Source organism: Octopus bimaculoides, chromosome 22 (genome assembly GCF_046866305.1).
Source record: "Octopus bimaculoides isolate indiv1 chromosome 22, ASM4686630v1, whole genome shotgun sequence".
Lineage (NCBI taxonomy): Eukaryota > Metazoa > Mollusca > Cephalopoda > Octopoda > Octopodidae > Octopus > Octopus bimaculoides.
Window position 1 is genome coordinate 12,632,126 of NC_142949.1, and position 24,074 is coordinate 12,656,199.

General features: G+C 39.6%; 1 protein-coding gene across 1 annotated transcript in view; it reads right to left on the reverse strand.

The window, feature by feature from the left end:
* LOC106873134 (U5 small nuclear ribonucleoprotein 200 kDa helicase) overlaps window positions 1-19,929 on the reverse strand; it is a 68,534-nt gene extending 48,605 nt beyond the window's left edge. Inside the window, exons 1-11 of the mRNA XM_089339729.1 lie at window positions 19,775-19,929; window positions 15,191-15,354; window positions 12,093-12,264; window positions 11,050-11,239; window positions 10,561-10,619; window positions 7,367-7,459; window positions 6,725-6,880; window positions 5,962-6,061; window positions 5,152-5,372; window positions 3,678-3,795; window positions 774-829 (exon numbers count right to left, since the gene is read on the reverse strand). Of these exons, the coding sequence (XP_089195855.1) occupies window positions 774-829; window positions 3,678-3,795; window positions 5,152-5,372; window positions 5,962-6,061; window positions 6,725-6,880; window positions 7,367-7,459; window positions 10,561-10,619; window positions 11,050-11,239; window positions 12,093-12,264; window positions 15,191-15,354; window positions 19,775-19,819 (1,374 nt within the window). The 5' untranslated portion in view covers window positions 19,820-19,929. The remainder of the gene's footprint in view (window positions 1-773; window positions 830-3,677; window positions 3,796-5,151; window positions 5,373-5,961; window positions 6,062-6,724; window positions 6,881-7,366; window positions 7,460-10,560; window positions 10,620-11,049; window positions 11,240-12,092; window positions 12,265-15,190; window positions 15,355-19,774) is intronic.
* Between the last annotated feature and the right edge of the window lie 4,145 nt (window positions 19,930-24,074).

Consider the following 24,074-nt stretch of genomic DNA (forward strand, 5'->3'; position numbering starts at 1 on the left):
CTAGATGAGAATTTGGACATGTCATGTGACTATGTCATTCATTCATCTCCTGTGTTTCAATGGACATCTTCCAAACTGCAGGTAGTGCATCAACACGGCTATCACCAAAACAGCTGCTGGTACAGTATTCTCTGTCTCCAAGACAATTAACACTCAATGGTAGAATGGTCCACTTCTTGAGGAAGCGCCAACACTGATGAATGCTGTGCAGAGAAGTAATTAACAAATGCTAACGAAAAAGGTATTTTTTATAAGTTTACTGTCAAGGTACTTACATGATAAGGTACTTACTTTGGTCATAGAGTACCTGTCAGGCTTTATTTTTTTCTTGTTTAAGTCATTGTACTGTGGCCATGCTGGGTCATCACCTTGAAGGTTTTGGTTGGTGAAATCGACCCCCTAGTGCTTATTTTAAAGACTGCTACATATCTTACTGGTATCTTTTTGCAAAACTACTAAGTTACAAGGGATACAAACAATCACTTACACAGACATACATACACACACACACACACGTGTACATGGACAGGCTTCCACGCAGTTTCCATTGAGCATATCTACTCACAAGACATTTGTTAGTTTGAAACTATAATAGAAGACACTTGCAGAAGGTGCCACATAGAGGGACTGAACCTAAAACCACATGGTTTCAGAGCACACTTCATAACCACACAGTCACATCAAGTTGATTACAGTAATTGTTATAACGAACAGAAGAAAAAAGAAACACAAGAAACAGACACAACAAATGAAAAAGTTGTCTCATCATGTACCTCGTTCTGGTCAAATGATTTGGGTTTCAAGGCAGGAACATGGACTTCTTCATATCCTGTTGAGATAAAAAAGAGATTGTTAGCTTTGCAGAAAGGGTTCCATAACACTGTGTTACATAATCTTTGTCTTTGGGTAGCAACTGTTATTTCCTATTTGCTCTGACTCCTTTCCTTCAAACTTGGCTTTTATTAAATTTATTCAAACCTTAAAAGAATCCCTCTCAACACATGGCTATGATGCTCCCCCATTATTCCTGCTCATGATCAGAGAGGCATATATCGTCAGCCACCAAGGGACACGCTCAACTGGTTAAGGTCAAGCAACTGATGAGCAAATTTGCAGCATTGAGCAGAATATTTGCTATAATGATATTTCTGCTTCAGCAACTCACTGCTGAATCTGACTGAAATGTAATGGAAAATTGGTCAGTTTCGAAACATTGATGTCCTGGTCACAAAAGCTAAGTTTGAAGGGAATAGTAGCCATTACCTTTGATTTCTAGATAAAAGCAAATAGGAAATAACATTTACTGACCAAAGAAAAAAAAACAAGATAAAATAAAAATTTTGTTACAGTGTATTGTAACGTAGTTACTCGTCAGCAATTATTGTTGTATCACCACTAGTTATGATGACACTTGTTTACACTATAACCGTAAAAAGTACCATCCAAACATGGTTGATGCCAGCCCCCTTGCCCCGACTGGCTTCTGTGCTGGTGGCACATAAAAAGCACCATCCAAATGTTGCTGATGCTAGTGCTGCCTTGACTGGCTCCTATGCCGGTGGCACGTAAAAGCACCATCCAAACAGAGTTGATGCCAGCCCCCTCTGGCTCCTGTGCCGGTGGCACGTAAAAAGCACCCATTACACTCTCAGAGTGGTTGGCATTAGGAAGGGCATCCAGCTGTAGAAACACTGCCAGATCAGACTGGAGTCTGATGCAGCCTCCTAGCTTCTCAGACCCCAGTTGAACTGTCCAACCCATACCAGCATGGAAAACAGATGTTAAACAATGATGATGATGATGATGATGAAGCAGGGTAACAATGTAACAATCCAACAAACTACCAAAACGACACCTCATGACCTACTGCGATTAATGCCTACTCTGTCTGTCATTATAGTCGTTCGGTCAAGTCTATTCTTGCAGGAGGTGTTGTGACTCTTGACCACAACACAGTGTAATTGTGGTTCTGATCATTCTGTATATCAAACATAGATTACACATACACACACATACATTGATATAAAAGCCATATTGATACACACACACACATCATTGTATTTTGGAACCAGCCCTTTATTTAAGCAACACTGCCAACTGGCCATGACCAGATTCTATTTCAGAGTGGATACTCTCACAATATATATAAAACACACACACCACTACTTACCTAAATACATATAGACTCTAGTGGTGACCTACCCATGGGCAGGCCCTGTGCATGTGACCCTTCTCCAGCACTCTCTATATGACCTGAGGTGGTGTGGGGCCGTGCACCCTCCCCTGCCATTGTTAAGTAAATTTCTCAGACTTTGGCTACAATGATTAAACCTGGGATGAATACTGGAGTGGTTTCTTGTTGCCTTTTCCAGGCAGCTGGGATTTGAACTCAGAATGTAGAGAACCAGGAGATATACTGTAAAATATCTCTGCCATCGGACCAGCAATTCTGTCACCCTCTTGTCTGCAGGGTGCCGTGAAATGAAGTGTTTTGCTCAAGAACACAACATGCTGCCCCAGTTCAGGACCTGAACCCTTGATTTAGCGATTGAGAATGCAACACCCCAACCACCAGGCCAGGTACCTTCATATACATAGCAACAAACATTTAGTCCATTCACCAACAACCTACCAGAGACAGCCATTGGTCCTATGTTACCAAACTACCTGAGACTGCCCCTAAGTGTATGTTACCAACTTGTCCATAATCACCTGTTTGTATTTAAACACAAATATTGATGTACATCTCCACTCCTGCGCTGCCCACCACCAACTGTATCATTGCTATCCTGTCAGCCTCCTATACGCCCGTGTTCATTACTTACTGTATTCCCCTTCTCCTCCTCTTACCCCCCTCCCTTATCCTCCGTACCATACCACTTAGACTCACCTCCTTATACCTTGATTTTAGGCCCTGGCACATTAAACACCATTTTGTCTCCAACAACTGGGGTATCCATGTGTCTCCTCTATTGCAAGGCATCTGTTTCTGCCCTGTATCACAGCTTGACCTCTTATCACCGGGGGCACAAGGCCACCTCTTTCCATACCACTTCCCCTTTCAGAAGAAACACGACCCAGTCTTCCTAAAGACTCAAAACCTGTTACTGGTTTCCTTTTGTTTTATATTCTAATTCAAGGGTCCAAATAGGAACTGCAGAGAATAAATCACAACAAAGAATGGTAAACAAAGGAAAAAAAGAAGATAAAAACTCAAATTCCAATATTCTGTAAATATGGTAAAAGGTATCAGGGGACTACTTAAGATTACCAATGAGTGCTTTGAGGACTCTCTGGCACTTGAATGTCTGTATGTGGGTTCAATTCTGACAGGAGTGCAGAGAAGGAAAAAAAAAAACAGACAAGGTCACATAAAACTTGTGCGTACCATGTGACTGGCAGCTTTTAATTAGCATTTGTTATACATTGATTAGGAGTTCAATACAGGACAACTCTTAGGTTCCCAGCATTTGTGTTTGTATTTTAACAAACAAGACTAACAGAACACTAGTATGGGGGGAGGGAGGGAGTTATGGCCCACCGTTTAAAAGAAAACCTTTCCTGGACATTGTACAAAGAACATTTATGTTCTGTCATAAGCCAAAATATATAAAAAAACAAAAAAAAAATCATCAAGGGACAAAAGGTATGAAGGCAATAAAAATATGAGAAATTACCTTTGCGCTGCTTCCGGAAAGAACCATCAGGCAGTTGGCATCTCTTATTGGCCATCAAATGACTTCCTTGGGAGAAGACTAAGTCATCTAGGTCCAACAACTGCACTTGGCTCATAACCTGACAAAAAACCAACAATGTTAATAATGATGATGATGATGTTGATAATTTTGCCACAAGGACAGCAGTTTTGGGAGGAGGAGATGTGTTGATTACATTGACCCCCGCCCAGTGTTCAACTGGTACTTACTTTATCGAACCGGAAAAGATGAAAGGCAAAGCTGACCTCAGCAGATTTTGAACTGAGAACACAAAGACATGAAATATCGCTAAGCATTTTGCTCAGCATGCTAACAATTCTGCCAGCTTTCTGCCTTAAATAATAATACAAGATCATGTCGTATAGCCAGCTGGAGATGATGTCTCTTGGGGCTAAATTACAGCAACATTCGTCCTAAACCAGGACTGCCATGTTATGTTGATAAAAAGTACTGTTGCTGAATATCTCACGTTGTGAGATTTAAAAATTGTAATTTTCTAGTTCACATAAATTTTGATCCTCCTCCGTTTGTGCTATTTGCACAGATTCCTGCAACTCTCTGTTGCCAACCAATTCTATTATTCATATTTCAATTGGGAGTTTGAGTCACAGTGACTCATTAACTGATTACACAACCAGGGACGCTATGGATGCGTTGCAGTTACTCTCTTGACAGAGATTGGTGATCCTGACCATTGATCTTTTAGGATTCTTCGGTTCAGCATCAATGTTAAGAAGCACTGTTAGCTCAGTTGAGCTCCTCCACTGCCTCTTCACAATCTGCCATGCTGCAGTCTCATGACTTCACCATATCCCAGGCAAGGTGGCCTGTAAGTTTGCAGGGCATGGTTGTCACTCCAGGAGGTATGTTCAAGAATACTTGCATCCCCAATATTATATTTTGATAGATAAAATTACTTGGCATCGCACCTGTGCCGGTGACATGTAAAACACAGCCATGTTGGTCTCACATAAAAGGCATCCAGTACACTCTGTGGAGTGGTTGGTGTTAGGAAGGGCATCCAGCTATAGAAACCAAGCCAAATTCAGACTGGAACCTGGTGCAGCTCTCTATCTTACCAGTTCCAGTTAAACTGCCCAGCATAGAAAACGGATATTAAACAATGATGATGATGATTCAGTAATGGCACAGATTCTCTTTTACACAATATGACATTTACATATTGAAGGAACTGTTTTTTAAGCCTAAGTTTTCTTTCCTACAGCTGATCACTCAAATATAAAGTCAGAAGTGGAACCTGTTTGTCAGCCAAGTAGATTGAAGAAATAATAATTCATTCAGAAATATTGCCCCAGACAAGGAAAATGCAACAGCAGAATTAATATATGGTATATTTAGAAATTCTATTACACTGTATTTTAAAGGAGGGATGGTGGTGGTGGTAGAAGGACCTGACAAAATTCCTGGAGCTTACCTGGTCTACACCATTTGCAAGCATGGGCTCCATGTTTGCAGCCATTCGAGACTGGCGTGCTTGATGTCTGCGAGCCCTTTGCTCACTGACAATGTCCTCTTTCTCGGTGGCTTGCAATGCCATCAAGATATTTGACAGGTCTGCGTCATTTTCCATTTTCTCTTCAACTTCTTTCCTCTCTGCAGCACTCTGGGCTTGAGCAAGCAACGTGCAATACAATACTGTACGAAAAGAAAAAGAAAAAAAAAGTGACAAATTTCTTAGATTTATCACATTTGCAGGTCACAAGTATATATATAAAAAAAACAAAAAGTGAATGTGATTTAAATTACCCCATGGCATGTCTGGTATTTATTTAATCCACTCTGAAGAGAATGAAGCATTAAACTGATTGGTGCTATTTAAACCACAGCTGATGTTCAAGTGATGAAGGAACTGGGTCTAAAGGTTAGTGTGGCATTAGGAGCAGGCATGGTGAACATAAGGGGAGTGGGAGGAGGAGAGATGAGTGGGTCATGAATGCATGAGTGGTGGTGGTGGTGGTGGTGGTGGTGGTGGCATGAGACCAGCCAGATTTGAAGAATAGAGGCCATTACAGTATCAATAGAAAAGACAGAGAGAGGACGCTTGTGGGCCAGAGGCTGGAGTATGTCTGATTTTATGCCAAGCAACCAAGTGACCTTCCTCAACATTTGGTCCAGGATGTGAATGTGTGTGTGTGTGTGGTCATAAGAAATATGTCATACCAAACCCCACTAACAAGAACATCCTTAACAACAGCAATGACAACATTACGAAATTCATGCTTACCCATTTGTCTGTGTTGTCTCAGAATTTTGATAAACTCAAACTGACTGACTCCCAGCAGCATCACTAATTGGTTCTCAGCTTCTCGATCGTCAACAGCATTCTGAAAGTGAAACCACAAAGACACCATGAGGAGAACAGAAAGGAAGGGCATCCAGCTGTAGAAACTCTGCCAAATTAGACTGGAGCCTGGTGTTGCCATCCGGTTTCACCAGTCCTCAGTCAAATCGTCCAACCCATGCTAGCATGGAAAGCGGACGTTAAACGATGATGATGATGATGATATATATGAATAAAAGGAAAATACAATGCTTGGCAGATGCACAATGTAAGAGCACATCTTTGATGGAGGTCCAAAGAAGTACCACCCAAATATTTAAAACTGCAATCATCTAGCTTTTTTGCAAGGGACTTTTACATGAACTGGTGTTAAAAATAGAGTTGGTACAGAAACAATTGTAACTCGTCATTAAAGATTTGATAAACTCTGTCTTCTTATTTGGATTATACACACACACGTGTGTGTGTGTGAGAGTGTGTACACATGTTTATATTGTCATTGCTTGAGCAAATCTGAATTATGACATTGCGATTGGTCACTCAGTACTTTCAAAGGCCTGTGGAATAGAGAGATCTGTTCCCTGAAGAACTGGTAAGGGTTAGTGATAGGAAGAGCATCTGGCTGTAAAACCCTGTCTCAAATAACTCTCCATCCACATCCAGGCGAGTCTGGATGAAGAACGAATGAGCTGCATCACACACGTACCTTGAGGATTTCTAAGATTTCTTTCGACCTGGTTTGTGCCACTGTTGGATCATCAGGATAATACTTATTGAGCTTCCTCTGCAGCCAGAAAGCATCAATGTCTCGAGGATGAAGTCCCCCTTCTAGTTTCTTCTTGTTTTCTTCTCTTTCTGCCAACTGCACAAAACAAGAAACAAAAATAAAGTCAAATACTTGTACAATTCTTATTTTTTGGTAGATGCTTAACATCATTACTGGATGTTATAAACCCAAACTGGAATATTTAAGCTTAAAAGGTTTTAATCAACTAAAAATAAAGTCATCTACAATACAAACAAAGATTGTTAAATTGTAAGCAAAACCAAACTTCAACACAATAACAGTTTTATGCAGCGAATTGCCACAGTCTCGACAAACTAAAAACCAACACTGAACACATTGTGCTGCAAACAGAACAGAACTCTGTGCAGTTGCACTTCAGGCAAATAACAGCAATCAAGACAATCAAAGCCATGTGATCAAAACTAAAATCCCAACACTGGAATAATCATGAAATTTAATTTTGCAGTTGAAGAGTTAAAGTATTCGAAATAGCAGCAGTGTCAGTGTGCACATAGAATAAAAAATCGTTAAACAATTGAGAGGGGAAAAGAACTTAGGTACATTTGCTCTGAGAGTTGCATCCATCTCAGCTTCTTCTCCTTCATCTTCTTCTTCCTCTTCTTCACGGACTTCACCAAAAACATCAGCATCATCCTATGAAAAATACAAAAGAATCATATAAATACAAAAAAAAAACAAACCCTTTAGTTAATGGAGACACAAGAGTGGCTGTGTGGTAAGTAGCCTGCAAACCAACCACATGGTTCCGGGTTCAGTCCTACTGCACGGCACCTTGGGTGAGTATCTTCTACTATAGATTCGGGCCAACCAAAGCCTTGTGAGTGGATTTGGCAGATGGAAACTGAAAGAAGCCCGTCATATATATATATATCTCTGTGTGTGTGTTTGTCTCCCCACTATCCCATGACAACCGATGCTGGTGTGTTTACGTCCCCATAACTTAGCGGTTCGGCAAAAGAGACCGACAGAATAAGTACCAGGGTTCAAAGAATAAGTCCTGGGGGTCGATTTGCTCAACTGAATGGCGGTGCTCCAGCGTGGCCGCAGTCAAATGACTGAAACAAGTAAAAGAATATGACTACTACAGGTGCATCAACAATTTTCTGACCCAAGTAGAATTATCTGTTTTACCAGATTAACAGACAGCACAATAATAACTGAGGGTAAATTCTTACGAGACAACTGCCATGTTATTCATAACTTTTTCATTACTAAACCTCCAAGATACATTAGATACCTGTTATAAAGGTGGAAACATTCTTCCAACTCTTCAGCTATACTAACTGTTATGTATAAAGCACTCAGCACACACTGCAAAGAGACTGGCTTTAGGAAGGGCATCCAACCATAGAAACCAAGCCAAATCAGACTGGAACCTGGAGCAGCTCCCCTGCTTGCCAGCTCTGGTCAAGCAGTCCAACTCCTACCAGCACAGAAAACAGACATTAAATGATGATGATATATTCTGTTCTACTCTAGGCACAAGGCCTGAAATTTTGGGGGAGGAGGATCAGTCGATTAGATCGATTCCCAGTACGTAACTGGTACTTAATTTATCGACTCCAAAAGGATGAAAGGCAAAGTCGAACTCAGAATGTAAAGACAGATGAAATACCACTAAGCATTTCACCCGGCATGCTAATGTTTCTTATTTCTTTATTGCCCACAAGGGGCTAAACAAGGACAGACAAAGGGATTGAGTCGATTACATCGACCCCAGTGCATAACTGGTACTTAATTTATTGACCCCGAAAGGATGAAAGGCAAAGTTGGCCTCAGCAGAATTTGAACTCAGAACGTAAACACAGACAAAATACCGCTAAGCATTTCGCCCGCTGTGCTAACGTTTCTGATGATATATTAAAACATAATAATATGAAGGTGCAAATATTTAAAACAAAATGTGAAGCTAAGAGTTAACCCCCAAACCACTGGACCCTCTACTGAAACTTATTTGCGAAGGGCATATATTGGTCTTTTCTTCTTTCATGTTGGGACACTGTATTCAGGTAAGTTGTCTACTAACTTGATCTTCACAAAGAGAGAGGATCCTCAGCAGGTTTTGTACATGGTGTTAGATTTGATTTTAAATATTCGCATCATCATCATCCTCGTCATTTAGCGTCTGTTTTCCATGCTGGCATGGGTTAGATGGTTTGACTGGAACTGGTAAGCCAGAGAGCTGTATCAGACTCCCGTTTGTTTTGGCTTGGCTTCCATGGCTGGATGCTCTTCTTCCTAATGCCAACCAATCCATATTGTGTAGTGGGTGCGTTTTACACGTCACTAGCAGAGGTGCCTTTTATGCATCACCAGAACATTTGTGCCTTTTATGTGTAATTGACATGTGTGCTTGTCATGTGCCACTAGCACTGGTCGCCACTGTGATTTCACTTAGCTTGACATGTCTTCTCAAGCACAGCAAGTCACCAGAGTGTTTCTGCCTTCATGATATGTTACTAAAGAATAAACCAAAGCGTGTTATGAAGGCTTGGGAGAGAAAAGCTTATCAAAAATGGTCACAGAAAATTTCAGTGTCCTTATGCAAATAAGTCAGGATTAAAAGAGGTAGAACATCATCAACTGCTGCAAAATCAGTCATGTCCCTGTATAGATTTCAAATCACTAGATACATGACCAATATTTTGTGTATGAGGAATGTAGTCTTGAGATGAGCCTTCACCATTTCCACCCAAGTCTTCCTTGGTCTTTCTTTTCCATTGGATCATCATCATCACCATTGTTTAACGTCTTCCTTCCATGCTGGCATGGATTGGACAATTTGACAGGAGATGGCCAGGCGGAAGATTGCACCAAACTTCTATGTCTGTTTTGGAATGGCTTTTATGGCTGGATGCCCTTCCTAACGCCAACCAACCATGTAAATTTCCTGGCTCTTCCTCACTCACCTATCATCATCCATATACATGTCTAGAACAGTCTACAGATCTCTCTTGCACACTACAACTGACAGCTCTTAACATTTTAGAATTCAAATTACTCCGTCAAATGTAACGATCATTTATTTACATTACTTTGAATTACTCATGCAGCTTTTAGATTTCGGTGATGTCACTGCTTATATTTAGACCAACTTGGTTTGGTAGGTGTGAGAGGCCAGATCTAGAGGGTTTGAACATAAAACAAAGAGTATTTGAGTCAGATATGGCTGGTTTAAGTCCAGTTTTTATTTTCTCAGCTCATCTCTGCCTTGACATTCATGTATATTAGCATTACACATTCAACAGATGGTGCTCTTCTTGTTTCTTTCCAAACTCCACCCATCCTTTGCATTTAGTGTTCATATCTCACTGTCATGCAGCATCATACTTCATACACATGCCTCTTACAATCCACCTTTTGCAAGGAGAGAAAGAATTCTCTTGTTGACAGCAGATGTGATAACTCCCTCAATTTCTTCCCATCCTGTTTTAACTCGGGCTACGATACTTTTAATACACTCTTCCCTAATGTGGATTATGTCAACTACTTCTGTAAAGCCCTCTGAGCATTGGTTGGTGACAGGAAAAGCATCCAGCTTCTAAAGACATTGTCAAATTAAGTAAAACTCCAATTCTTCAATTCTATTGTAGATGAAACAGTAAAGTATGGAAGGAGCACACACTTGAAATACATGTGAAGCAAGCATATAACAGAAATATAGCAGACATAAAACATAATTTCACAGCACTGCCATACTTCCATAATCTCAGACCACAATGACATATTTTTACCTCATCTTCAGACTCCTCAAACTGAACATTAACTCCGTATGTCTCATCAATATTCTCATCTGGAAAAAAAAAAGTAGAACAGGTGAGAAACAAAACAGAGAGAGAGAGAGAGAGAGAGAGAGAGAGAGAGCCATTTGCTCCCTTCCAGTCAATAAGATAAACTTCTCAAAGTTTAATATATAAGTTAGACAAGCCACTAAAAACCACACAAAGATGTGGCAAACACTACACAATACACACTTTCAAAGTCATGGTTTTAATTCCTTCCTTTCAAGAATTGTTTAATTATTAATCAACACAATTTACAAACACTTCATTACAGTCAGTTTTTCATATTTAGATGAGAAAAACAGGAAAAAAGCCATTGTTAGAAATAAACTCAATTGTCTGCAGGACTTCATCCATTCCCTTCCATAGTCTAAGAGCTCTGCTTGGTATAAAGTAAATTCTCAAACTAATTAGACCATCTGAATAGAAGTTATTAATTACCTGTCTGCATTTTCTCTTCTGAACCCCAGTCAGAGATCTTTTTGCCGAGATTCACAAGCAATGCAAATCTCTCGTCTGCAAGGGAACCAATCAAACTCTCGACTTCTCTTTTGCGTTCTTTGTCTTTCATTCGGTCATTTTTCAACACGGAAAGGACTTCATCAGCAGCACCACACAAAACATCACGTGGCTGAAAAAAAAAAAAACCCCAAAAAAACATTATAATAATCATAACTTTAAAAATCTCCTTGACAATAATCATCCTCTCCCTTCTCCTCCAACTTCTCTTCATTGCTCCCAACATCACCAGTTCGATGTCATAGTCTTCATCTATCTACCTGGTTGGACGACTTGCCCAGACCAAAGCAACTCTTTCATAAAAGTCTTCATATCCCCAATCTGATATCCAATGACTTCCACAAGTTGATCATTATATTCTCTTCTTAGTCTGCTGATACAAAATCCTCTCAATTTTACTAAACATGGAATTGTTTAGAAAATTACTATTTTTTAATCTCATGAGAGATAGTTAGCAACAGTACTTTGTAGTAAAGATTGCTTGCAAACATAACATGGCAGTCCTGGTTTAGGACGAATGTTGCTGTAATTTAGCCCCAGGAGACATCGTTTCCAGCTGGCTATATGACATGATCTGTGTCCCTTGTTCAAAAATATAAGGACATAGATCGTGTTGTATAGCCAACTGGAGACGATGTCTCCTGGGGCTAAATTACAGCAACATTCGTCCTAAACCTGGACTGCCATGTTATGTTGGCAAACAATCTGTATGGAATTGTTTCACCCACTGGCCCTGCTATGACAAAACATTACTGAGTGATATATATTAGAAATTTTCAAAATAATGTTCTAATATTAAAATTTAGGCCTGAAGAGATCATGTTTCGGCCAATTGCTCATGTTGATCTCACTCCTTGGAGGTTTGAAACAGGTTCTGGACTACCAGTGGGACTCAATCTTCTGCTATCATATAATTGTGATTACTAGCAAGCACTTAACCTCAAAACAACATATATACAACTTACCTGATCTCCAAGAGCAGCTTGTATGAAGCTCAGCAGAACTTCATAGGTCTGGCGAGTCTCCTGGGTCTTTGGCCGATAGACGATTCCAACCATATCATTGATGCCTTCTGACAACAATGTTGTTCCTTTCATCTTCATCACTTCTCTTTTTGCTTCATCACGTTTCTTACGTCTGCACATTGCAAAATAAAGGTGAGCGTTAGTTTAAAGAAAGAACCCATGGCTTCCTACACGATCCAGAAAAGTTATTAGTGTTGAACCAAATACAGAGGACCAGAATTAGTAGACACAAAAAACAAAACAAAAGAGGGCCCAAAGTAGAAAGCTTCTTTAGAGAAACAACTGCCCTGCAAGAATATCTTCCAAGGGCAGTGATTCATGGGTCAAGACCATTAACTAAAAAAACTGCCAAAATTGCTCTACTTCACATTAGAAGCAAGATGCAGTGTGCAAGAAAGAAGACTGTGTTGGTTTGGTTGTGTGATGCAAATGGGTGCCAATATCTTCATAAAGAAGTGCTGAACTCTCAAAGTGGATAGAGCAAGTGGAAGAGGGAGGCCAAGGAAGATATGGAATGAAGTGCTGAAGGGTTACCTTGGACACTGAACCTTTCAGATGAGATGACAAAAGACCAAGATACCTGATGCCTTGCTGTGCTCTCAAGAAGACCCAACCTCCACAGCAGAAGTGTGAAGACCATTCCTCCAGGTTAAGAGAATTGGCCTGCAAGAATCTTGTGCTGGTACATTGTGCTTGTGCAATGCCTCATTAAAAGTACCCAGAGCCTACTGTAAAGTGGTTGGCATTAAGAAGGGCATCCAGCTGTAGAAACCAAATCAGACAGGAACTTGGTGCAGCTCTGGTTAAACTGTCAAACCCATGCCAACATGAAAAATGTATGTTAAATGATAATTATGATGATCTGTGATGCAGACACCATCAGGGCAATATTTAAAAGCAGGCCTACCACCAGGTACACTTTTCACAGAGTTGGTTATCAGAGTGACATCTTATAGCTTCAACAGAGCCTAATAAAGCTGAAACAGATGTAAGCTAATGAAAGCAATTACATAACTTTTGTTCTTTTGTCAAATTTTTGTGTGTGGCAAATGCTCAGGAGAAATAAACACTGAAAATGTGCGGAAAACAGCTTCTGTCACATTCCAGGGAGAAAAACTAAAAGTAGTTGATAGCTTCGATTACCTAGGGGACCAAGTCAGTCGCAGGGGTGGATGCTCTGAAAGTGTAGCTGCTAAAATAAGAATAGCCTGGGCAAAGTTCAGAGAGCTCCTACCTCTGCTGGTGACAAAGGGCCTCTCACTCAGAGTAAAAGGTAGACTGTATAACGCATGTGTGTCAACAGCCATGCTACATGGCAGTGAAACATGGGCCATGACTGCTGAGGACATGCGTAAGCTTGCAAGGAATGAAGCCAGTATGCTCCGCTGGATGTGTAATGTCAGTGTGCATACACAACAGTGCAAGTGCCTGAGAGAAAAGTTGGACCTAAGAAGCATCAGATGTGGTGTACAAGAGTGATGACTGCACTGGTGTGGTCATGTGACGAGAATGGATGAGGATAGCTGTGCGAAAAAGTGCCACACCCTAGCAGTTGAGGGAACCTGTGGAAGAGGTAGACCCAGGAAGACCTGGGATGAGGTGGTGAAGCACGACCTTTGAACACTGGGCCTAACCGAGGCAGTGACAAGTGACTCAGACCTTTGGAGATATGCTGTGCTTGAGAAGACCCGGCAAGCCAAGTGAGACCATAATCATGGCCTATGCCAGTGCAGCGTAACCAGCCCATTTAAGAGTACCCTTCAATCATCGGGCAAGAAACTGCGTTTGCGAAGACCTGTTGAAGCAAGTGAAATTGTTCTCATGGCTGATAACAGTACTGCCTGATTGGCACCTGTGCCACCTAACCGGCTCCTGTGCCAGTGGCACGTAAAAAGCACTATTCGAGCATGATCGTTGCCAGTGCCACCTGACTAGCTCCTGTGCTGGTGGCACGTAAATAGCACCATTTGAGCATGGTCGATGCCAGTACTGCCTGACTTGTCCTCGAGCTGGTGGCACATAAAAAGCACCCACTACACTCTCGGAGTGGTTGGTGTTAAGAAGGGCATCCAGCTGTAGAAACTCTGCCAGATCAGATTGGAGCTTGCCAGCCCTCAGTCAAACCGTCCAACCCATGCCAGCATGGAAAGCGGATGTTAAACGACAATGATGATGATTATATATATATATATAAATGAAATAGCATAACAGGTTTGTTTAGAACTCCAACTACGTCTAATTTTCCATCAAGTACTAAACATAATTTGTCAACCAATCTTAATTTGCTATTAAAACACTTTTGAATAGATTACAAGAGAATAAAACTGGAGATTAAGTCACAAAATTTTTTTTATGATATTATAATGAAAATCTAATTTAGTAATCAAATCTAGTTTTATTTGATCTTGGATACACACACACACGTAAAAAGCATCCAGTACACTCTGTAAAGTGGTTGGTGCTAGGAAGGACATCCAACTGTAGAAACAATATCAAAACAGACTATGAAATGCTGTGCGGCCCCTGGCCTTGCTGGTTCCTCTCAAGTCATCCAACCCATGCCAGCATGGAAAATAGATGCTAAATGTTGATGATGATGTTGATGGCTAGCCACTGTATTTGGTTAAAAAAAGACAATGAGCGATGGCTAGAAGAATATTGAGATTTATTTGATAACCAGTTGATCTAGCAAGCAGGACCTCATATCAATGAGAAGGGCCAGTGCACAATGATGCCACTGAGAGGTAGGCCCTGAAACCGTGTGCATTCTCTCCTGATGACCCCATACACTTGCTGACTTCTGGTATGCGAAGCTTTTGACTGGTAGCAAAACATATGTGGGTGTGTGAGGAAACAAGTTGAAAATGCACCGAAAGTGTAATTATATTAATATACTCAACCGGTTTCATATTTGTATGATTTGAAGGATGTGCTGTAAATTGCATTGTTTATACATGCATGCACCAAAAATAGACATTCTTACAGAAGCATATAATATAAAATACACACAACTACATCCTGAAACATGTAATACTTACTTGACTTTGCGTTCTTCCATTTGAGGTGGTTTTGTTCTTTTCGATTTGTCCCCCATCCGGCTGCCTTCCAGTTTACCAACCAATGATATGACTTCACCAGTGGCTTCATCACGAGCTCTTCGATCAATAAGAGATCGATCAGCTTGAAGTACAAGGTTGGAATTCTGAAAGTTGAATCAGAAAAACAAAAAACATTTAAGTGGGAAAATGGATTAAGCAAAAGACTGAACAGGTGCTATTCTTACCAAACTAAGGTCTGGCACTGGTTGTAAAGATAGTAAATCAGGTGTTCTTTGATTTTAAAGAGTATTTATTACAAAGAAAAGTGGAGTTCTGGTTTAAGCACCCCATTTAACCCCTCCTAACATTTTTATTTTTTGGAAATTTCAGAAAATTTTTGAGAATTTGTGTTCTACACATGGGAATTCATATGATTACAAAGAAAAAAATTTTCAAACCCAAGTGTTTACAAGTGGCAGATGCATAGGTACATTAAACACCAGAATAGTACAAAAAAATAGGGCACCTGTACCCAGCGTCTCCTTCCTGGCACTTGTAAAGACATTCAAGCGAGATCGTTGCCAGTGCCACTGGACTGGCTCCTGTGCAGGTGGCATGTAAAATACACCCTTTTGAGCGTGGCCGTTGCCAGTACCGCCTGATTGGCCTTCATGCCGGTGGCACATAAAAGCACTCACTACACTCTCGGAGTGGTTGGTGTTAGGAAGGGCATCCAGTTGTAGAAACTCTGCCAGATCAGAGTGGAGCCTGGTGTAGCCATCTGGTTCACCAGTCCTCAGTCAAATCGTCCAACCCATGCTAGCATGGAAAGCAGACGTTAAACGATGATGATGATGAATATGTAGTCACTCGTCCTGCTTGAAAGAGCTGTCAAATGCCCCTCAGATAATATGCTACCTTATTTAAAAAAATGTAAGAACACTTGGGATAAGAGGTACAATGGGTGGGAGACAGCATTATTAAAAATTGGGGAAAATGGTAAAAATTTGATGTGGCTTTTTTGAATTATAGAAACAAATGAGGGCGAAAGTAAAGAATTCGCACACCCGGTGTTTAAGGTTAGGGTTTTTGTTACGCTGAAAACGGGTGGTGTACGTATTCTTTACTTCCGCCACAAATGAGTAGATACTTCAAAAGGTCACTGGCATAAAGCTCCTCTAAACCAGTTCTTATTGGTGAATCTCTACCAGAACTAGAGAAGAAATTCCAGGTATGGAAGCACAGACTGGAATCAAAGGGCCTTAGAATAAATTTAGCAAAGACGAGAGTCTTGATAGGTAGGAAAACAGACAAATCACAGATTCCCTTCAGGGAGACGGCCCTGCTCAATATGTAGAAAAGGTGTCAGGAGAAACTCCCTACAGTGTACTCAGTGCAAGTCATGGACATGCAAGAGGTGCAGCAGTATTACTGGACGACTAACAGAGAAAGTAGTCCTTACAAGTAGCAGATGTGCAGGTACATTAAACACCAGGAATGTACAAAAAACAGACTCCCTCAAATGTCAGGGGACGGGATCCTTAGAAGTAGTAGACAGTTTCTGTTACTTAGATGGGTAAGTTAGAAGCGATGGAGGTTGTTCTGAAAGCATAGTTGTTTTAATTAAGAATAGACTGGGCAAAGCTCAGAGAGCTCTTGCCTCTGATGGTAATGAAGGGCCTCTCCCAAAGAGTGAAAGGCAGATTTTATGATGTCTGTGTATGAACCGCTATACTACATGGCAGTGAGACACGGGCTGTGACTGAGGATATGTGAAGGCTTGAAAGAAATGACGCCAGTATACTCAGCTAGATGGGTAATGTCAGTGCACAAATACAATGGAGAAGTAATTTGTGAGAAAAACTGGGTATATGAGGCATCAGATGTGTGCAAAAGAGAAGACTGCCCTGGTATGGTCATGTAAGGCACATGAACGAAGACAGCTGCATGAAGAGGTACCAATCCCTAAACGTAGAGGAAAGGGTAGATCCAGGAAGACATGGGGTGAAAAAGGATCTTCAGGTGTTGGGACTCACAGAGGGGATGACAGTGGAATGAGACTCCTCAAAGTTTGCCGTGCTTGAGAAGACACATCAAGCTAATTAAAATCATGGTTGTCCTTGCATACAGGCATGTCTCCTGCATTCCTCTACAGGTGAGCATTCCTAATGTTGTGGGCTCGTATCATGTAAAAAGTACCTGTATTGGTGCCATGTAAACACACCCATGCTGTGTAAAAGCACCCAGCACACTCTGTAAAGTGGTTGGCATTAGGAAGGGCATCCAGCTGTAGAAGCCAAGGAGACTGGGTAGCTCTTTGGCAGGCCAGCTTCTGTCAAACCGTTCAACCCATGCCAGCATAGGAAACGGACGTTAAATGATCATAATGATATATATATATATATATATATATATATATTTGGCAAAAGTTACAAAGTGACCCAAGGGCCGAAAGTTTTGTGCACTGGCATTTATCAAACTGGTTTCAAATAAGGAGGATTACATTTATATAGGCCGACTGAATGATACGTGTGCACACACTATTATATATATATATAGTGGATCGAATCCACTTCATGCATGCAAGATCCCACCAATTGTAACAATTGGGTTTTGTTTGTGGCGATGAGGGCTGCCTGCTTGTGACCATGACTCTAGATGTCCGTTCATTAAACTAGTTGAGTCGTCACCGACTGGTGACTAAACTAAATTTTTCTTGAGATTTCCTTGCTTTTATAACAATCCAGAAGGATAGATATATTATTGAGAACAATGGATTGAGTTGGTGGTCCTGTTATCTCTATTCTAGATTTTCGTGGAGTAGAAGAGGTTAGAAAGTGTCAAGTGGTGAAGACATTGTTTCGGCCTAGATAAAGGCATCTGGAAAATATTAAACTGCTGTCAGAGAAAAACTATTGTTCCACCGTGGGAAAAGTTCTGTTGCAGTGTTGATTTAAATTTAGCTATAGTGGATCGAATCCACTTCATGCATATATATATATATATATATATATATATATATATATATATATATATAAGTCCTCATTAGACATTACTTTTATAAATATTTGGAATCACGAAATATTTGGCGGAACTCGGTACGTGTGTGTAGGGGTGAATTAAAAAAAAAAAACGAACAGTGAAAATTGTGTGTGCGTGTGTAAAATCGTTATCTCGTAGTTTTAAAACAGATAGTTAAAAAAAAAAAAAAATTCCCCAAATTTATATATTTTAAAAATATGTTTTCGTAGCTTCTCTCTCGCAATAACCAAACAACTGAATTTACCGATTTCGAAGTATTTACTCATTTGTGGCCGAAGTAAAGAATACGTACACCACCCGTTTTCAGCGTAACAAAAACCCTAACCTTAAACACCGGGTGTGCGAATTCTTTACTTTCGCCCTCATTTGTTTCTGTAATTAAAAAAAAAAAGCCAAGTCAAATTTTTACCAGTTTCCCCAATATATAATAACACCGTTTTCCACCCGTTGTATTCCTTATCCAAAGTATTCTTACATTTAAAAAAAATAAGGTAGCGTGTTATTTGAGGGGCTTTTGACAGCTCTTTCGAGCAGGACCAGTGAATACATAGGCGCACTCTCTGAACAATGACCTACATCCCCCCCCCTCCACACCACAGAAGATTCTGACATTTGGCGCAAATTAAATGTTAAGAATATTAGCCCCATCGTTTATAAAAATTGTGCCGATTTTTCAACACAAAGAAGACAATTATACATTAATGAATTTGTGTTGAAGGCAGTAATACTTTTCTTATAATTGTTAAAATCACAAATTTCCGTTCAAAATATCTTCACAAATTAATGGGAAGCTACTTTCGCTTTTCCCCTAAAAATTCCATTTCCACACTAATCTTACACATAAAGAAATTACATAAAACTTCTGGAATAACAAAGAATAAACATCAAGGTTCTTATTGTATTAGCCTGTCTCTCATTTAAACAAATTAAGAGAAATATATTAGTAATTGCTAATTGAACTGGATCACAAGTTTACATCAGTGACGTATTTATCCTTTCAACATTCAGTTTAAAGAAAAGAAAAAAACAACCCATTTGATCTTTAATTTATCTATTACTTGTTTTAGTCGTTAGACTGCGACCATGCTGGGGCATCGCTATGAAGGGTTTTAGTCGAACAAATTGACCTCCCCACCCTAGTACCTTATGTTTTTTCACGCCTGGTTCTTAATCTACCGGTTTCTTTTTGCTGAACCGCTACGTTACGGAGATGTAAAAAACAAGCACAAGTTGGTAAGCGTTGATGAGATACAAACACAAACTATATATATATATATATATTTATGATAGGATTGCTTTCAGTTTCGGTCAACAAAATGTACGGTATTAAGGTTGCAAAGCAAATAAAAAAAAATTACTCCTCTAATCTAAGTTACTTCGGTATTCAGGTACATAAATATCGGGCATCCAGTTTTAATAGAACGATAATTAATATTGTACAAGTCAAATTAAGGAACAATTGGTAACACAGCAAAACAAACGAGAAAGACACGTGTGGAGACATTTAAAATATCAACACAAAACCAATGAAACAATACTTACAGCTTTGTACTCATATTGTAATGACCTGGCCGCAGCATCCGCCATGGCGATCAATTAATAATATATCAAAAATAACAGTTATTAATTAGTTAATTGATTAATGAATCGAGGTAAAAATTTCGCCGACTCCGTCACAACATAAATATGGCGGTAGTGAAGGTCGCTTAGAACCACTACCACATTGTATGTGTGTGTGTGTGTTATAGTAACTGAATAAGGTGTTTTAAAAATGCTATTAAAAATTTATGTAAAATTAAATAGATATCCTTTTTACTTTATAATATTTATTCGGTACTTAATTAAAACTGCATAAAACATTTTAAGCTACTACGTCTATTAGTTTATTTCGTCCGTAAGCGACCACAAATAATATCCTGTATTGTGTAAGTCGGTGCTCGTCGTTCGCTTTTATTGCAGGAAGGATTTCAACTGAACTCATAAAAGTTAATGGAATCATGTTTACATCTAAATTAACCGATTGTTAAGGAGTTTTATCGGGTCACACTGCAGCATCAGTCATAAGCTACGAACCTAGAATTTTTCAACAGTGTGGATAGAGGGGAAATCGCTTGGCGCTTTTTCAGTTGACGGTGCAAGCGAGGTCACTCTGCACAGACTATTCGTGCGTGTGTGTGATTCACTGCTATTTCAAGCATGATGGGACATAAAACTTTATAACAGAGAGAGAGAGAGAGAGAAAGAGAAGCGCGTTTCTTTGTGTGTATCATGGTTATAATTCTTACTGCTATTTCTAGCATGTTGGGGCTTGTGAACCAGCCATTGGTACTACGCGTACACACACACACACACACATACAACACGACCTCGCTCGGTTGGGACTACATGTGTGTTACTTTCGCATCATCATTCCATAAAAATTGTTTGTGGGGAGGAAAATACTGAAAAACATCAATAGATGTGTGGGTGAGAAAGAAACGAGGAGGGAGGTTTTGAGATGTGCTAGAAACAACAGCCAGATCTTCCTTAAATCACACATTTTCCTCTGAAATTATTAACAATTGTTAAAAATGCTTCTCGCACGGGTGCGTAGCGAAAAAAAATGGCCAAAATCGTTTCGGACAGGTGTGTTGAGAGAGTGGCGGGAGTGAAAAAAAAAAAAAAAATTTTTGACGTGAAAAAGATGCCTCCCATCATTCTGAAGATTTTGGTGAAAAATATTGGAAAAAACCCGCCAAAACGGAAAAATTCCAACTTATGTGGGTCGTCTGATCCAAAACTCCGTTTTTCCAAAACTCCGTTTTTCCAAAACTCCTCCCCTCGCCCCTTCCGAAAATTTTTGCCGACAAATTTCTTTGTAATCATAATCTACACTGTTTGAAAGGTATTTGTATAAAATTTCATTAAAAAATACCTATTTTCCAGAAAGTTAGGAAGAAAATGTCGGGTCCTGCGAATTTTCCTCTGTGTGTGTGTGTGTGTGTTAATTGGATACAACATATCAAGCCTCAAAATTCTAGAATATTTTCTTCGTTTGGTAGATGCTTGTGTATAATGTATGAAATGCATTATTGCGATCCAGACATTTTATGCGGCTCAAAATCAGAACCAAAGATCGAATTCAATGACCAGTAGACAAAAACGATTTCTCTTTATCCACTTTCATCTATGTGAACCCGCTATTTTGTGAAAGAAGCGATATACTACATGTGATCGGGTACTAACTAATACCCTTTCGGCTGGTTGCACGGTTTTCAAATTCCGTGTCAACCGTGGGGTCTCTTCAAGATAGAAAATAATGCACCAAATTTTGAAGCTCATAATATATACTTCAAAAGAACCTTAGTAGTTTCCAACATACTAAAGGGGTGATTTACACTATAATATTTACTCCAGCCTCTTTACATTCTTATTTACAATGCAAAGGGAATCAACTTTGCATGACCAGGTAAACCGTAACTTTAGAGTGCGGTCTACCTGGCCATTTACACTTTAGCAGTCTAACCTTAACCCTTACTCCAATCTTAACCCTAACCCTGAACCCTAACTGATAACCGTAAAACTAACCCCTAACCCTAACCTTAAACTATAATCCAAATCATAGCCCAAACCGGTCATTTCTCAGTGTACATTACGGATACTGCGGTTGATCGCATGGTAAAGTAGCATCCTTTGCATCTTATTTCTCTGGGTGTCATAAATTAAGACTTGAGTAAATTCATTCAAATTTGATGCAAAAAGACCCCAATATTTTTGTATTTTTATATTGTTTAAATGCGTTTATTTGTGTCGTCAGTAAAAACCTTGTCATGTTAAATATTTTTCTTTTATGTATACTGGCCAGTGGAAATTCTTCTAACCATTGCACACAAATCGCTGACACCTAAATTTAAATATTGATCTTTTGGAGAGAACAAAGGATCAGTACGGATGATGGATGTCCTCTGTTTCAGCATCAAAACCGCTGAACTGTGAAATAAAACAGCGTATGAGATATGTCCGTTGGAAAACTTTGATCGTCTGAAATTTTATATATCTAAGTTACAGCGCTGAAAAAAAATGCTTAGCAGTATTTATTTTAATTCTTTATGTTCTTAGTTTTGAATTCAAATCCCGCCGAGGTTAACTTTGGTTTTCATCGTTTCAGGATCGGTAACGTAAAGTACTTGTCAAACACTCGGGTCAGTGGTATCAACTAGTCACCTCTCCTCGAAAATCTGCTGGTCTTTTGCCTAAACCGGAAACCGTAGATCTGAGGGAAATAACCACAGTAAAAAAGAGTTAATTCCCGTGGATCATTTTATTAAAAATGATTTTAACAGACAGTTCAGAATTAATGATGTGTTTGGAATTCTGGGTTTTGGTTATCAGCCAACAAACGGCAGAATGTGATCCCGACTTAGTATCTGCAACAAGAACAACCAATATTTAATATATCCAGAACTAGGTAACATTGCATAGTTCTTAAGATCCTACCCTTGTCATCAAAATACTGGACCAGATACTGCAATAGTTTGGGGTCCAAGGACCGGCAGCTCTGCAGTCTGCCCCCAAAAGACTCGAGAGACCTACACGGGGTGCATGTAGAGGCCTTGAAAATAGAACTGGACCTTTTGTTGTCAAGAGTTCCGAATGAACCAACTTTATGACAGGAAACACAAATGAAGGCAGCAACATCAAACTCCCTCGTTCACTAAGGAGGATTAATGAAAATGTAGCAACATCAATGACGGTGTTCCAGCATGGCCACAACCCTCGAGCTGAAACAAGTAAATGAATATATAGAACCAAATTCTATAATCAAGTAAATTTAGATATAAAATTCAAGGAATTAATTCTAATTGCCAGGAGCTTCACCTGGTACCACATCAAAAGGAATTCGGCACATTCATTGTTGGAAGTCAGAATTTTGTAAATCATGGAATCAATCTCAGAATTTGGAACAGTCTATAGAACATTCCATCATCGATTCTGCTTTCTGGTCTTTTGGAATTCGAAAATGTAGGATGAGTGCTTTTTTACAGCTGACTCACGGACAGTTGGTGCATTGATTCAAAACTGTTGAAACGAGCGAAAAGTGAACCAATAAGATTATTTGGCCTTTGTAATTCCAAAATCAAATTCTTTCCATGGCTAGTGATTGCCCCAAAATTCCAAATCTAACTACCATTTAACCATTTTAATCCTCTAACCTCTAATTCCATATTAGGTAAAGCTTAAATAGCCATTAAGTATTTTCTTTCATTTTCAGTTCATAATATGGCACTTTGCTTAATCAGTGAACCACATAATGCTACAATAAATCACCATATTCCAGTTATAGTTCTTCCAAACTTTCATTAAATTCTTTGCCATTCAATATTTGATTTTTGATGAGGTTAATAAATGCACACATAAATGGTGTTGGTGAGGAATGAGGTATAATCCTAACCCTAATCAGATTCCAATCGATTGTTCCACAAGTCTTTCTTTTCTTTGAGATCCAATCATAGGTGGCTTATTTCAGAAATAAATTGAATTTAAGAAGAGAGCAGCTACGCCTGTAGAAGCCCCATGTATCGATTTTAAAGCAATTGCTGTTATTTTCGAGTTAACGTTAGCCAAATATGCTACGTATATTTTATGGTGCCTCATTGACAGCCTTCAAACAAAATACAGGAATGCCTCACCATATCGCAGCTCACCTATCGCAGTTTATTATTGAAGCTTACGTCAAGATGGCGAGCTGGCAGAGTCGTTAGCGTGCCGGGTGAAATGCTTAGCGGTATTTCGTCTGTCTTTACGTTCTGAGTTCAAATTCCGCCTAGGTCGACTTTGCCTTTCATCATTTCGGGGTCGATAA